Source organism: Mastigoproctus giganteus, chromosome 11, assembly GCF_048544385.1.
Source record: "Mastigoproctus giganteus isolate SK-2022 chromosome 11, ASM4854438v1, whole genome shotgun sequence".
Classification (NCBI taxonomy): domain Eukaryota; kingdom Metazoa; phylum Arthropoda; class Arachnida; order Uropygi; family Thelyphonidae; genus Mastigoproctus; species Mastigoproctus giganteus.
Genome location: NC_143585.1, coordinates 122500111 through 122514710, shown reverse-complemented (window position 1 = coordinate 122514710; position 14600 = coordinate 122500111). Strand labels below are relative to the sequence as shown.

The following is a 14600-nucleotide window of genomic DNA, read 5'->3' as shown; positions in this document are numbered from 1 at the left end:
AAGCCTCAGGCTTCCTTGTACCATGTGGCTAATAATAATAATAATAATAATAAGCGAATTCGGTTTGTGTTATATAAGATATCGTTCCCCTATTTATAAATCATGTATGATCGAATTCGTGTAGTGTAAACACGTGTTATACGAGGACTGACTGTAATATGTTTATATATAAAGAAGTCTGCAAACTTTTTTTGATGGGGTCCGTAGATCTCAGTAGTTTGGGAGCTGCTGTTCTAGATTCTACTGTTGTAGCCTTGAAGCCAAAAGCTCTGCCTTATTCTTCAGCAGTTCCAGACCCCTGATGTGGTCATTAAGCTCACTTTCTGTGATCTCATGTGTTTCAGAAGGATAAAGGTTGGAGAAAATCTTGACATAGACGACTGCTGTACTTCATGTATATCAAGTTGATGTTCATCAGTGTACAGAAAAATGGTTGGGTGGTTCAGGAATAGGTAGTACTTCTTCATGAGGCACGGGACGATTTTTATAGCTCGAGTTAAGGAATGCTTTCTTGAAGCTAACATGACTTCTCCACATACGTAACAGAAGTCATCTGGAGTATTCACACAATTATGGGGCATATTAATCTTGCACAACACAAATACTGCAGAAAAAGTAGGAATCTCACAAAGAACTGTGAACTGAAAACAAATCACCCAGTATCTAGCTGTATTCGAGGATTACAGCAACAGAGTTAAAGGTGCATTTAAGGCAACAACTTATCACATGATGCAAAACAAGGCGACAGTTGCCGATCACGTGATAAGAATATTACTTATCATGTGATTGGCAACGTGGCGGTACTGAAAACTGCGGTGTTGCCATGTGTTTTGCTGAGAGCCATTTGATAATGTAGAGAAACTCACCAGTATGAGATCCCAACTGTAATTCAAAAACAAGAGCCAATTGACAAATTTTAATGTGGCTTTCGTGTTCAGTAGCATAAAATTAGTCAAGATTGGGTGTTTTTGTTTTCATAACATTTTGTGTTGACCAGTGTAATTTTTTTAAAATAGTTTACCCATATAGCCGAATCTGTTTATTATTTTAATGTATTCATTTAATTATTTTCTTTGATTTCGTATTATTTGGCAAATTTTTCTTTGTGCTTCATAGAAATCATGTTTTTCTTTTGAAAACCTATCCCAATACTCTTTTTATCTCCTCTTTGATTCTGTTTTGAATCTTCTTATATTCTTGGTATATTTTAGAAATAAACAAGGAATTACCTTTTATTCAGTCAGTAGGATTTCTTCTTTACCAATTCTCCTTATGCGAATAAATTACAAAATGATACGTTAAAACCAGATTACATAATTTAAAACTCATAATGTGTTTCTCACTATTGACACACAGGCAGTCCAATACTCCAGGATCACAGTGGTGAACCCAATCCGACCCTAGAAATATCAAAACCCCATGCAACCTTTAGTGAAGGAAGACATTTTGTCATAAACGCGAATTTGAAATACGAAAGAAATACTATTAAAATGAAATAAAAGTACGATAAAACAATGAATTTAAAATGCACTAAAAATTCCTCCCTTAAGCGGACTAAAACTTTTAGACAAGCGTCATGTTCACAGGGTAGAATGAAACTAACGAACCACTTGTGTTTGGTATCTTATAAATAGGAGATTAGTCTTTGGTAAGCATGTGTTCGAATGACCACGAATCAGATAAGAGAAATGGATGTTGAATGGATGTTAATAGAGTTGTAAATAATCAACATAATTATAGTTATTGATTGCCGAAACTTTAGAAATGAAATTACAAAAAAAACTAACATTCGACGTCCATTTCTCTTATCTGATTCAAATGCATGCTTACCAAACACTAATCTCCTATTTATAAGATTCCGAACACACGCGGTTCGTTAGTTTCATTCCACCCTGTGAACATGACACTTATCAAAGTTTTAGTCCGCTTAAGGGAGGAATTTTTAGTGCATTTTAAATTCATTGTTTTGTCGTACTTTTATTTCATTTTAATAGTATTTCTTTCGTATTTCGAATTTGCATTCATGACAAAATGTCTTCCTTCACTAAAGGTTGCATGGGGGTTTTGATATTTTGGGGGTTGGATTGGGGTTCACCACTGTGATCCTGGAGTATTGGACTGCATGTGTGTCAATAGTGAGGAACACATTGAGTTTTAAATTATGTAATCTGGTTTTAATGTATCATTTCATAATTTATTCACATAAGGAGAATTGGTAAAGAAGAAATTCTACTAACTGAATAAAAGGTAACTCCTTGTTTATTTGTAAAATATTAATAGAATGTAGGAAAAATTGAGCTTATGTAAGCTCTCATTTATGTAATTCTTGGTATATGTGTGCATCTGTTTCATTTGATAAATGTTTTCTGAAATGCTTTGCTTTGATCATAGCCAAGTCTTCTACTTCTGTGTACTATGGTGTCCCTTTTTTTAATTCTATTTTATATTTTGTTCTCCTGATGTTGCTTTATTTATGTAAATTTTAATTCTTTCCCATTTTTCTTCTGTTGACCGATTTTCATATTTTATTTGTTTTAATTCTAAATATTCTCTCAATCTGTTTTTGTATAGATTCCTAATACTTTCATCTTGTAATAATTCAATTTTGAATTTTGTTTCTTTATCATTGTTTATTTTTTGCTTTTTCTTAAAGGATTCTCTAAATTTGAATGGTCCTGCTACTAATTTGTAATCACTTCCAGTATTTACTGATGGTAATTGCTTTTACATTCTTTATATTTTCCAGTTTTATATTTTGATTAGTGATTATATAATCACTAATAGGAATATAAAATATTTCCAAAACATTCCTTCCAAAAAAAAGCGCATTCAGGTTGAAATTTTTACTAATTGACAAGTAATATCAGACTCGTGGAGGCTAATCTGGTTTTGAGAAAATAACACTGTCCCATTAATTTTAAAGATCAACTGAACTATTCTTTTGTTTTTATGTTGTTATTTAACAGGAGAATGGATCCTGGAACAATGTCTTTCAGTTTAATGAAATACAATATCATACATTAAAAAATTTGGTTCTGATATTTACACTTGGCCCAGCACTTTCTTAGCATTTGCTTTTGAGCTCAGTTGAGGTTGCCTTTAGAAGCAACTCTATATAATAACTGATTATGATTAAGAGTGCAAACTTTTTAGCTATCACTGCTGCAATTTCCTGTCACATTGCTCATTTCATGAAACAGAGGAAACTGTAGAAAAATAACATAATTTTGAAACAATAAAATTTTACAAATAACCCTCATGATAAAGCAAAATTACTATGCTTCTGTGTGTGCTGTAAAATATTTATTGATTGCTATTAGAAAACAAGTTGAATCAGATTTGACAATCTGTCTTATTTGATGATGCATTCATAACTAAAACTACAAGTCTGTGACATTATTCCAATAATGTTACAAATGTATACTTTGTATAATGATGTATAAGAGTATTTGTTTGATTATTTTTGCAATTTATATACACATTTTCAAATTTTGTAAAGCATTATTTTTTTTTTTTTTTTTATATATATAAGAAATGATACAATACATAATTGATTTACTAATAAAACAGTATTTGCTATCTTGGTAGGTATCCTTGTACAAGCTTGAAGATTTGTCAGAAGAAAAGTTTATTATTTGCAGGTTATGGATCGGGCCATTTACGAATTTTCAACATTAGAATGAACTGTTTACTAGCTGAAGTAGCAGCACATGCTAGGTGGATCACCGCTGTGGATGTTGCAGAAGATTCTGGCATTGTAAGTTTTGGTTATCTTTTATGTAAGAATACCCTATCTACATTCTTGAAATGAAAAGGTGCACAAAGATTCATCCAAGGGTCTTTGCACCAGATCATAAGCACAATTTTTTTTTTATTATTTTTTTTAAATATGGTTTAGCTTAATACTGTATACATTTTTTTAAGAATTTATGCTAATAATCACCACAATGCTATTTTTTTTTTTTTTTTAGGAACTTTAGCAACTAAGGCCATATTGCTCCGGGGATGTGCGGTGGTCATTCCCTGACCTTTCCGCATCCTCCGTATTTGGTGGTCACGGGCTCGAACCCCAGTCTAATCAAGAAACGTATGCTACGCACTGCTGCTCCTGCCCACCTGGCTATGGTAATCTTTAGCCCTTGCCAGAGTAATCCGTTTTTCCTCTATTTATTTTGGTTGTTCATTGTGCTTCCTGATTTCTTACAGAAACAATAAACAAATTATCAAAATAAACAGTATCAAGTGAGGTCCAAGCAGTCAACTGTACCACTTAAAAATTGCAATAAAAATAACCTATCACCAGCCACTATTTGTAAGAACCCCACCCAACAGGAAAAAAGTTAAGGGAACAGCTATCAAAATAAATACAGACAACAAGAATGGGAAAAATTACAAAATTATTTACAAAATGTCATGCCATCATTTAAATTCAACTTGGCACATTATGGCCTTAGATGGCAGTGCACCATAAAACAACAAATAACAACAACCATCATTTAAAAAGTATCATTTGCTGACATCCAGAACAAAGTCAGAACAGAATCAAATTATTTATTATTATTATTAGCCATATGGTGTAAGGAAGCCTGAGGCTTATGCTCCACCAGCCAAAAAAAAATTCCCAAGTTACCCTGAGAGAGAGATTGACAGAAGTAGAAAGGAATCACCAAGAAATAGAAGAATGATGATATTCAGCTCAGTACCCTGGGTGTACTAAGCCCATACTCACCAGATATGAGCCCCTGGGCTCATATCTGGTGATTGTGTGAGTGAAGGGAATAAATACACAACAGTTGCAGTCTACTCACAATAATGCTGCACTGTGTTGATGATATTGGGAGGGGAAAAAAAATACAGATGCCAGTGTCTTGCAGTTCTTGATGATAGGCAAGTGAAATCCTTCTTTATTCCATATTTTAACCCTTTGATTGCTGTGAGACCCACCTGCCAGTTCACACACAAACAGTTTATTCATTTGAGCTCTGTAAAATGTAGCACTTCTCATTGTGGATTGTATCATTGAACATTTGAAGTAGGAATCCTGGGGAATCTGACTAGGATTTTACTCTGCTAACAGATAATTAAGCTTCTCTATCAAAACACACCCCTTTTTATGTTTCCTTCATTATATCCTAGAGGGAGAATTGTGTGTCAGTTCTGAAAGAAGCAGTATTTTTCAGCATATAATATTTCAACATATAAGGAAAATGAATTTGGATAAAGAATTTTTTTTTTTTAAATTCATAAAAAAAATTGTTTTCAGTTAAAAAAATTTGCTGAAAACAACTTGAATAATTTCCTTCCAAATGTTGCTTTTGTTTATATATTTAATATATTCATCTTCATAAATTGCCATAATTACTCTTTAAATTGTATCATACTACTTGAAAAACCTATATTATAAAGAAATGAATATGAGAAATATAAACCTAAAAGTGAAAAACAAACAAAAATTTATAAATTGAGCTTGAGGCACATTTATACATTTTAAGTGATAAATATGATGCTTCAAATGTTATGACCAGAAGATCTGACTTTTTTTAATTTTGTCATATTAGTGGGTTTAATACACTACAAATTAAAAAAAAGTGGGTTAATCACTACAAATAAAAGGTAAAAAAGTTGGTATCCCAAGGATCAATTTTTCTTTAACATTGCACCAGTCAAAGGGTAAACTGTATTTAATCATTTAACATCTACGATTTCAGTTCAGCAATTTGAAAGCATGTGCTGCAAAGGAGACAAGGTCATCTCAGCAAGCACTGTGCACATTTTAGATTCCAAAAATCATTTCTTTCTATATGAACACAACAGTGTTATGTAAGTAGACAAATTAATTTTAAAAAATAATTATCATATAGAAAGAAATGACTAATTGTTTAATCATTAAATATATTAAGTTTTTAGTGACAATTAAACACTTAACAAATAGGTATAGACTATGTATAAATATAGTGCAAATGCATCAGGAATACATAGCTATATCTGAATAAATCAGATTATTAATAAAACGGCATCGTTTTAAGTTATATCTCATATTGTGAATACCTTCACAACGAGTTGCCATGATATTGCACTACTTCGAATAAGTAACGCTTCACCTAAGGAGAAGACTAATGTTACTTATTCTCAGATGGATACCACCACCCAGACGGCACCGTTTCAGGGCTATTTGGCCCTTCTTCGGTGGGTGGGTAGGTACCCGAGTGATGCAATGATGGCAAAACAGTTATGAAGTATAACTCCACAATATGAGAGATGCCTGATGGTGTATCATGTATTTAGACTCAAGCGTTTAGGGCATAAGCCTCAAGCTATGAAGGAGTCTAGACTATGTATAAATATAGTGCAAATGCATCAGGAATACATAGCTATATCTGAATAAATCAGATTATTAATAAAATGATCTGATATTCACAATATGAGATTATGATTATTAATAAATATGATTATTAATAAAATGATATTCACAATATGAGATATAACTTAAAACGATGCCGTTTTATTAATAATCTGATTTATTCAGATATAGCTATGTATTCCTGATGCATTTGCACTATATTTATACATAGTCTAGACTCCTTCATAGCTTGAGGCTTATGCCCTAAACGCTTGAGTCCAAATAGGTATACAAATGGGTCTCCTAACCAATACACATTGTGATTTCTTGACTTTTTTTTTTTTTTTTTCTGTTCTCGAGATTCCTCTTTTATATTGCAATATTTTTTCTCAAGAATTTATTTTGCCTTGAGACATTTCAAGAAAGAAAAGCAATTATTGTGTGAGAATTATTATTAAATATGTTTTCTTAAAAGTGGTAATACTGAGAGGTAAGGATGCTAAAATATTTGAAATTAATTTCAATATTTTTTGTAAGAATATGAACCCTAAATGAGAAATCTTTTGTCATCTTAATGACAGGAATATTACCTTAATTGACAGGAATTTGTCACCTTAATGACAGAGTAGGAATATTATTCTACGTGCCATTTCAGAAAAATTAATACAAGTTACTCAAATCCACAGCGAAAGTTATTCTGTTTCTATATATTATTATTATGTGATATATAATTATTATATATGTAATATATATAATTATATTATGTAGTATATAATTATGTGTAATCATTAATGTATTAAGTAATATTGAGAATTTTATTACTATTGTTACCAATCAAGTACTTGATATTTTTTATGATAATAATTTTCTTTTGCATTACAACAGAAATCATTTCGAAATGAATGCCATATGACGAATTTTATCTGAATCTTAACTATAAGAAAAGCTTAAGACATTTAAGAATCAAAAAGAAAACACCTATTTCCGTTCATTAGTTTGACATTTCAAGAAGTAATGTTTTAAGAAACACACAGTCTGTTGATTTATCTAATAATCTTGCCCTTATTCTTGAGACACAATTTCCTGAAATTGAGAAATACCTTTCATTTTGAGTTGACATCAGTTGATGTCAACTCAAAAACTTTGTACTCAAGGCATTTTTTTTTAGTGTTTCCAAATTGGTTGTTATCTTTCGCATTGCTTTATATACATTAATAACAAACTAGAAGTCATCATCAATTAACTGGCTTGGCATCGAGCTTTTAGGGATTGATTCTTCCATTTACTGATTCAGACTTATATCTTGATCCATTTCCAAGATTTATTCACCTGGTTCTTGAGCAGTATTCTTTTCATCTGAATAACTGAAGAGTCTTTTCATGATTGTTTTTGACTATATAACTTCAACTAATGCACTGAAGTAATCGTCCTTTTCTCGTATCTTAAGCAAGTGGGATCTTGAAGAAATTTATTAACGAAATTGATGACACAGCTCTTCTTTTAGCAGTTTTTTTTTTTTTTTTTTTTTTTTTTTTTTAATGCAATGACGAGTTTTGCACTTATTTCTGAAGTGTTCTCTCCTAAAGCCTTTAACTGGTGAGGGTGTACTCAAATAAAAATTTGAATCCATCCTCACCAGTTAAAAGGTAAACGTCTTTGTGACTTACAGTTTCAGTTGCTGTTCTGACCAGTTTTAAAATGTTGAGTATATTTCTTCATCAGCCTCTGATATCCATTGTAGTCCAACAGGTTTTGCAATCCAGTAGCAGCTGAACTTTTTTTTTCTACGGAATTTATATAACTTTGTAGTAAAATATTTTGTACTGGTAATTTTCTGAATAGTTTCACAATTTTACGAATTTTCTTATATTTGCATCCATAAATAGATTTGCGATATATTCACTTTCATTTTCCGAAACAAATTCGTCTTCATGTTCCATTTCCAAAGAATCATCATCTGAATTATCACTTGCTTCATGATTTGTTGAATAAAAAGCCTCCATAACCACCAAGTGAATGTCATGGTAATAATACAAATGCTGGTGAGTTGGGGCCAGTTTTCCAAATTTTATCACAACACTGGCTCTGTCACTTGTGGTGGAAATGTCTTTTTCAAAACTAATCCCAAATGTTTTTAGTTTTGACTCGATAAGTTCAATTGTCTTTTCGGTACAAGAACCCTGTATTCACATTAAACCCAAATTTTGAGTCTCCATTGTTATAATATATATGTAAATTCATGTATCAGCAATTTTGTAAATTAGTCCACTCATCTTCATCTATGGATTGACTAATTTTTTTTTTTTTTTTTTGTTGTCTCCTTCATTTGACTGAATTTTTTTTTTTTTTTGATACTATTTCTTGTTTTACAATTTCATAAAATTTGTATATCAATTTCGTTATATCAGACGGTTGTTTTGGCAACGTTAGCCTTTAGATCTTAAGCTGACTAACTGCTGGTAAAGGGATGATTCATGCATTACTATGGCATGATAAGCCACCAAACACATTACAACACCATAATTTTAAGACCAAGACAATGGCAAACTATTTTGATCACATCTTGTATTTTATATTGTTTGTTGTTGCATAGGTTCAAACTAGTGTGCCATTTGGAGGTGTAAGTACCATATGGATTTTTAAAATTATCAATTTCTTAAAAAGTGGTTGCTCCATTATCAAAATTGGAAGCATATAAAACCTTTATCACAATGTGACTTCATATTAAAGCATTAATTTGATCAAAAAAGAGAAACAAACATGTTTCTATTTATATAATGTTTTTCAGCTAACAATTATTTTTCTAGGCTTTATCTGTATCAGAAGACAGTTATATAAGGATATGGCAAATAAAAGAAAATGAGACTTTACCAGTAAGTATATTCTGCATTTTTAATTTTCATTGTACAGTAGTGTCGATAGTGCAAGTTTCTAAATTTGTCACATTCACAAAAAAAAATAATGCTATATCATGGATTTGCATAAGACAAAAATATGTAAATTAAGCATTGTTAAAAACTGTTTAAACACTATAATGAAACATTCTTAATTGTACAACTTGCTATAGAGCAGCAAAGTATGAGTACCATTTTCAGGGGAAGTCTCTATGGACTGGAGATATGCAAATGTTTCCCTCATTCACAAAGGGGAATCAAAGGGCAACATGAGTAATTACAGACTTGTTAGCTTAATTTCTGTTCCAGGGAAAATAGTGGATCTCTGATTAAAGAAGTAATGCAGGACAATCTAGATAGGAATGCAGTTATACTGTATACTGCAGTTACAGCATAGATTTGTTAAAGGGTGATTTTGTTTGGCCAATCTGATTGGGTACTATGGTACTTTCAGGAAAGCTTTTGATACAGTTGCACATAAGCGACTGCTGTACAAGGAGAAGTGTGTCATTAGGGGCAAGTTGCTGCTATGGATAAAGGAATGGTTGAGTGATAATCAGTGGACATTGCTTTTCATTGCTCTTCTCCATTAATAACATTAGTCCATTGACTAATGTTATTAGTGAAGTTCCCCCAGGGTTTGGTGTTGGGCCCATTGTTGTTTTCTATATTTATCAATGATAATATGAAGGCATATCAGACTTAACGTCCAAGTTTGCATATGATACAAAGGTTGGCAGGATGGGTAATGACAGTATGCTAGTGCAACAGGACCTAGTAAAGTTAAGCAGATAGGTTGAGAAATGGCAACATTGATAAATGCAAAGTAGTGATATGGGTAGCAATAACCCTAGAGTGTAGCACTAGCTGTGTGGTACTACACTCAGGGTAGCAGAAAAATAAAAAAAGACCTGGAAGGTAATTGTGCAGTCAGATACGAAGTTCTCTGAGCAGTGCAGACAGGCTGCCAGGACAGCTCATGGGGTTTGTCAATGATATACAGGAATTTTGCTAGCAGGGATAAGATGATTATCCCATTGTATAAGGCAATGGTAAGGCAACATAGTACTGTAAGGGTTTTTTTTTTTTTTTTTTGCTGATGTCGTATAAGCTGCTTGCTTTCATCATATGCTAATGCTAAATGCATATAAAACACTGTATTGTGGGTTTAGGGAGGGGTAGCAACTTCAAAAATACATTACAATTCAAATAATTCAGTAGTCAGCCAGTGGAGTTGCCACCACTGGTCATTACCACCCTTCCAATTAAAACTACTTTTGTGACCTAGAGTAATCTGTACTTTACAGTTTTTGAAGTCTGAATCAGGACTGTAACACTTAGTAGTTTAGTGAATATATCTTTAACTGTAGGTTATCACCTAATTTCTTCAATAGCTAAGTCTCATCTAACATAATACCAAGTTTTAATTTCAATTGAACTAGGATTATCAACAGCAATACATGCCACAACCTACACATGCAATGAACTCATGACTCAGGGCAATTACCTGCAATCTTGTTTAAGTCATGCGATCCTATGGCAAATAAAACTAAGGCCATGAGGCATCTGAATTGTATGTTCCAGGACTTGCTTGTTTTGTGGAAAATATAATCTTCACCCGAAACTGAATGTGCCAATAGTATAAAGAAAAAATCTATAAAAGTTCCTCGCCTTTGAGACCTGGCCTTTTCCGCTCAGTGTGGAAAGATTGAAACAAGCCTCACAGTCAGCAACCATGCACAGTTAAGGGGTATTTTTAAAAACAAAACGTTTTTCTTATTATTGATATATAACTATTAATCTGGAAGAGTTCAGTATATAATAACTATACATGAACAAGAATAAAAAGCTTCTGGGCCTTTTCCACTCAGTGTGGAAGGACTTAACCTGTAACCACTGTGCCAGCTGTCTAACCATCAGATCTTGTTGCTCTTATCATTGTTGCATAACTAGTAATTTGGAGCAGCTCAGTATATAATAATGACATAAGAATAAAAAGCTTCAGGCATTTTTTTTTTTTCTTGGATAGTAGTGAAGAATATAACGAACTTATGAACAAACAGTGTGTATCACAATGTGTAACCAACAGCTTTTGCATCTACTTATTTATAAATAAATAAGTAGATGCAAATAAAAAGAAGAAGAAGAAGAAGAAGATTTTACATCTATTTATTTATAAAAATTTGGCCATGACCAGCAACAGTTGCAAGCACTGCTATTGGGAATGTGAAATACTCAGTAATTATGAAATAAAAACTGCTAAAGGAGTTATTAATGCAATATTGCAGAATGGAGTAGTTATTGTGCAACAGCACATTTTATTTTACAAAAATCTATATTGCTTTATACACAAGTTAGCTTACACACATAAGTTACTTATATAAGTAATTTAAGTTTTTATTTTTTAGTGTAATTTACTTCGTAATATAAACTCTGTTATGAATTTCATAATGCATAGAAAATCAAGCTAAAAACAGCTTATCTTGGAGACTATCTCAAATATCTCTTATATAAAATGTTGAGTGAAATTCATGACAGAAAACATGTTAGGGTTTGTAAGCCCTCTGTCAAGTGAAGAGGGGCACATAAATATATTTGGATATTATTTAAATATAGTGTAATATAACTATGTTTTTAAAAATCAAAAAAAAAATGTTTTTTCTTTCAGATTTCCCACAAGTTTAGTACAAGCATTCCAGATACTCAGTTATACGGAGGTTCCTTTCTTGAACCATCAGGCCATGCCTTTTGTGTTACAGGCTGTGATTTACATGAAATACATTGTTACAGAATGTAACTTTGGTTTGGTATAGACCACATTCTATACTACCTGAACTGTATGATATGGACTACTTATTTCTCTATTCTACTGCAAGTGTTAGTTTGCACTGGCTTCACACAGTGGCAGTCTCAGTATTTTTCATAAATTGGCTACTATTCTCTTATTTCAGTTAACACTTCCAAAAATAGCCTTGAGTTTTAGCTTTCTCTTGTTCAGAATACTGACAGTTTCCACTGAAGCTCTATAATTCCTCTGTAATCAAATTAAAGAGTGCCACTGGACTTTTTGATTAAAGAGCTGAGAAAACAAAAACTGATACTATACATAAGCATAGGAACATGTTTAAAATAACCTCTTTGTTAACAGATTTGTATATTTCACTGGATCATCATCCTCAGAAACTTATATATACCAAGTATATAAAAATTCTTAGTTCTTTGTTTTTAAAACTACTAAATCTCAGATTAGTTTTTTTAATTAAAGTTTGAATAAAATTAGATATAGCTGCAAAAAATTTTGCATAAAAAATTAATTAGGCAAAAATAAAACTTATGAAAGTTGGAGAGACAAAGCAAATGTAGTGTGGACTAAATAACCAAAAACCGGAATAAATTAATAATTTTATATATCTAGGAACAATCTTTAATAAAGATGGAAATAAACAACAGAATAAATTAGGTAGGAAACCAAATAAACAAATTTCATTTGGAACAAAAAACAAATTAGGTGTTTTTATAACATAGTTTAAAAATTTATAACCTTCAGAAATGAGAGTTGTAAGGAAAATAAATGAAACTAACAGAAGGAAACAAATTGGGTGTAACAAATATCTAATTAAAGGTAAGTGAAACAACCTTAAGATGGGCATGTAAAAATGATGTGAGAAGTGAGATTAACTAAGCCAGTGTTTGAAGGAAAACTGAATAGTAACATCCTACAGGCAGACCAAGAAGAAAAGCAAACTGGTAGCTTTGAACAAGAATTAAAGGAAAAAGGGCTTGCTTTTCTGGTTTGGGGAGGGGGTGCAGGGAATAGTATAGTATTTAGGAAAACAATAAATGGAAGGCTGTTAGTAAAAATTCATCATTTTAAATTATGATAATTTTTATGTATACAGTAATTCAACTATAAAATACTTTACATATCTAGATTATATCCGATTATTTGCAAATTTAAATAAAACACGTTTCATTTAAATACTGTATTATTTATAATACAGTAATTCCTGTATTATAAATAATATTTATAATACAGGAATTACTTGGGAATTGACAAAAAAAAAAAAAAAAAAAAAGACGCCATTCTTTTCCACATTTGATAAAGGGGTGCATAGTTCTGAAAGCTACCAATGTGTATCTTATTTTTATCACTTTTAAGCATATTTTAGCTGTATATATTTTATTTTTTGAATGTTTATTTGCAACAAGATTTGATAATTATTATTTGCAGTTCAACTTGGCAAAATGATGGTGCCTATTACTGAATACTAAATTATTACCTTTGATACATTCTGTGTTAGGAATGTATCAAAATTAAGAAATCAGAATTCAAGATATCAGAATTTTACTATTTATAAAATTTTAAGTGGATGTTTTGGGGTTATTGTATCACAACATACCTTTAATATTTCACCAAGTGAATATTAGACCTAATAACTTTTTTTGATGAAATCATATGAAATATGAAACTAGTTGAATATTAAAATCATGTTCAACTAATCTAGTTAACTCTTTTTAAAGAATTAGCCTTGAGTTGAATGTAGGAATAATTTTACATTGTTTATTTAGAATTTAGTAAGTTTTAGAAAAGCATTTGACTCTATCCCACAAAGACATTACTGTATAAGCTGAACATGCTAGTATAACAGGGTTGCTCCTCAGATAGGTTGCAGGACTAGGCAGAGGATTATAACTACAGATTTGGTTAAGAAGCAGTCTGTCAAGGATCAGGTTGCACCACTGCTGTTTGTAATTTTCTTAAATGACTGCCCGAGGGATATGTAGTCAATAAAAGGGGAATACAGATCCGTAGCCGAGTGGCCAGTAGCACACGCTCTTTGAGTAGACCGGAGTTCAAGCCCCTGACTGCTGAATACAGTCGATCTGCCAACCCGCACTGGACCAGCGTGGCAGATTATGGTCCATTTCCCTCAGCATGAATTGTTGAGGAGGCTTCCATCCTGCAGTGGGGTGATAATGGCTGCAGTTTTAGTCAAAATATGCAGATAAGATGAAGATTAATGATCTGTCAAACAGTGTGCTCCTCTAATACAACTTTAAGGCTTCAGGAATGGTCAGAATATTAGTGCTGAAAAATGCAAGGTTACCAAAATAACTTTAGGAGTTGAATTAGACAGTAACGGAGGAGAGAGAGGTTTGGCAGTTACAATCCAGACAGAAATGAAATTCATGAGCAGCAAGGAAGGCCCATTGCATCCTATTAATGAGGAAGATTATAATCCCATTGTATAAGGCACTGATGGGACCCCACACATGGAATACTGTGTCCAAGTATGGAGACCACACCTAAAAACAAAAGTATAGAGCTCCTTGAAAAGATCCATAAACAGGTGATGTGCTTAGCT

The 14600-nt window shown here is 32.0% G+C and overlaps 1 protein-coding gene across 2 annotated transcripts in view; it reads left to right on the top strand.

The window, feature by feature from the left end:
• LOC150078406 (WD repeat-containing protein 54-like) overlaps positions 1-12107 on the top strand; it is a 125953-nt gene extending 113846 nt beyond the window's left edge. For both annotated transcript variants that reach the window (XM_090385024.1, XM_090385023.1), the window contains 3 exons: positions 3589-3757; positions 9148-9213; positions 11903-12107. In XM_090385024.1, coding sequence (XP_090241150.1) covers positions 3589-3757; positions 9148-9213; positions 11903-12031 — 364 coding nt within the window. In that variant the 3' untranslated portion in view covers positions 12032-12107. The remainder of the gene's footprint in view (positions 1-3588; positions 3758-9147; positions 9214-11902) is intronic.
• Positions 12108-14600: the final 2493 nt, after the last annotated feature.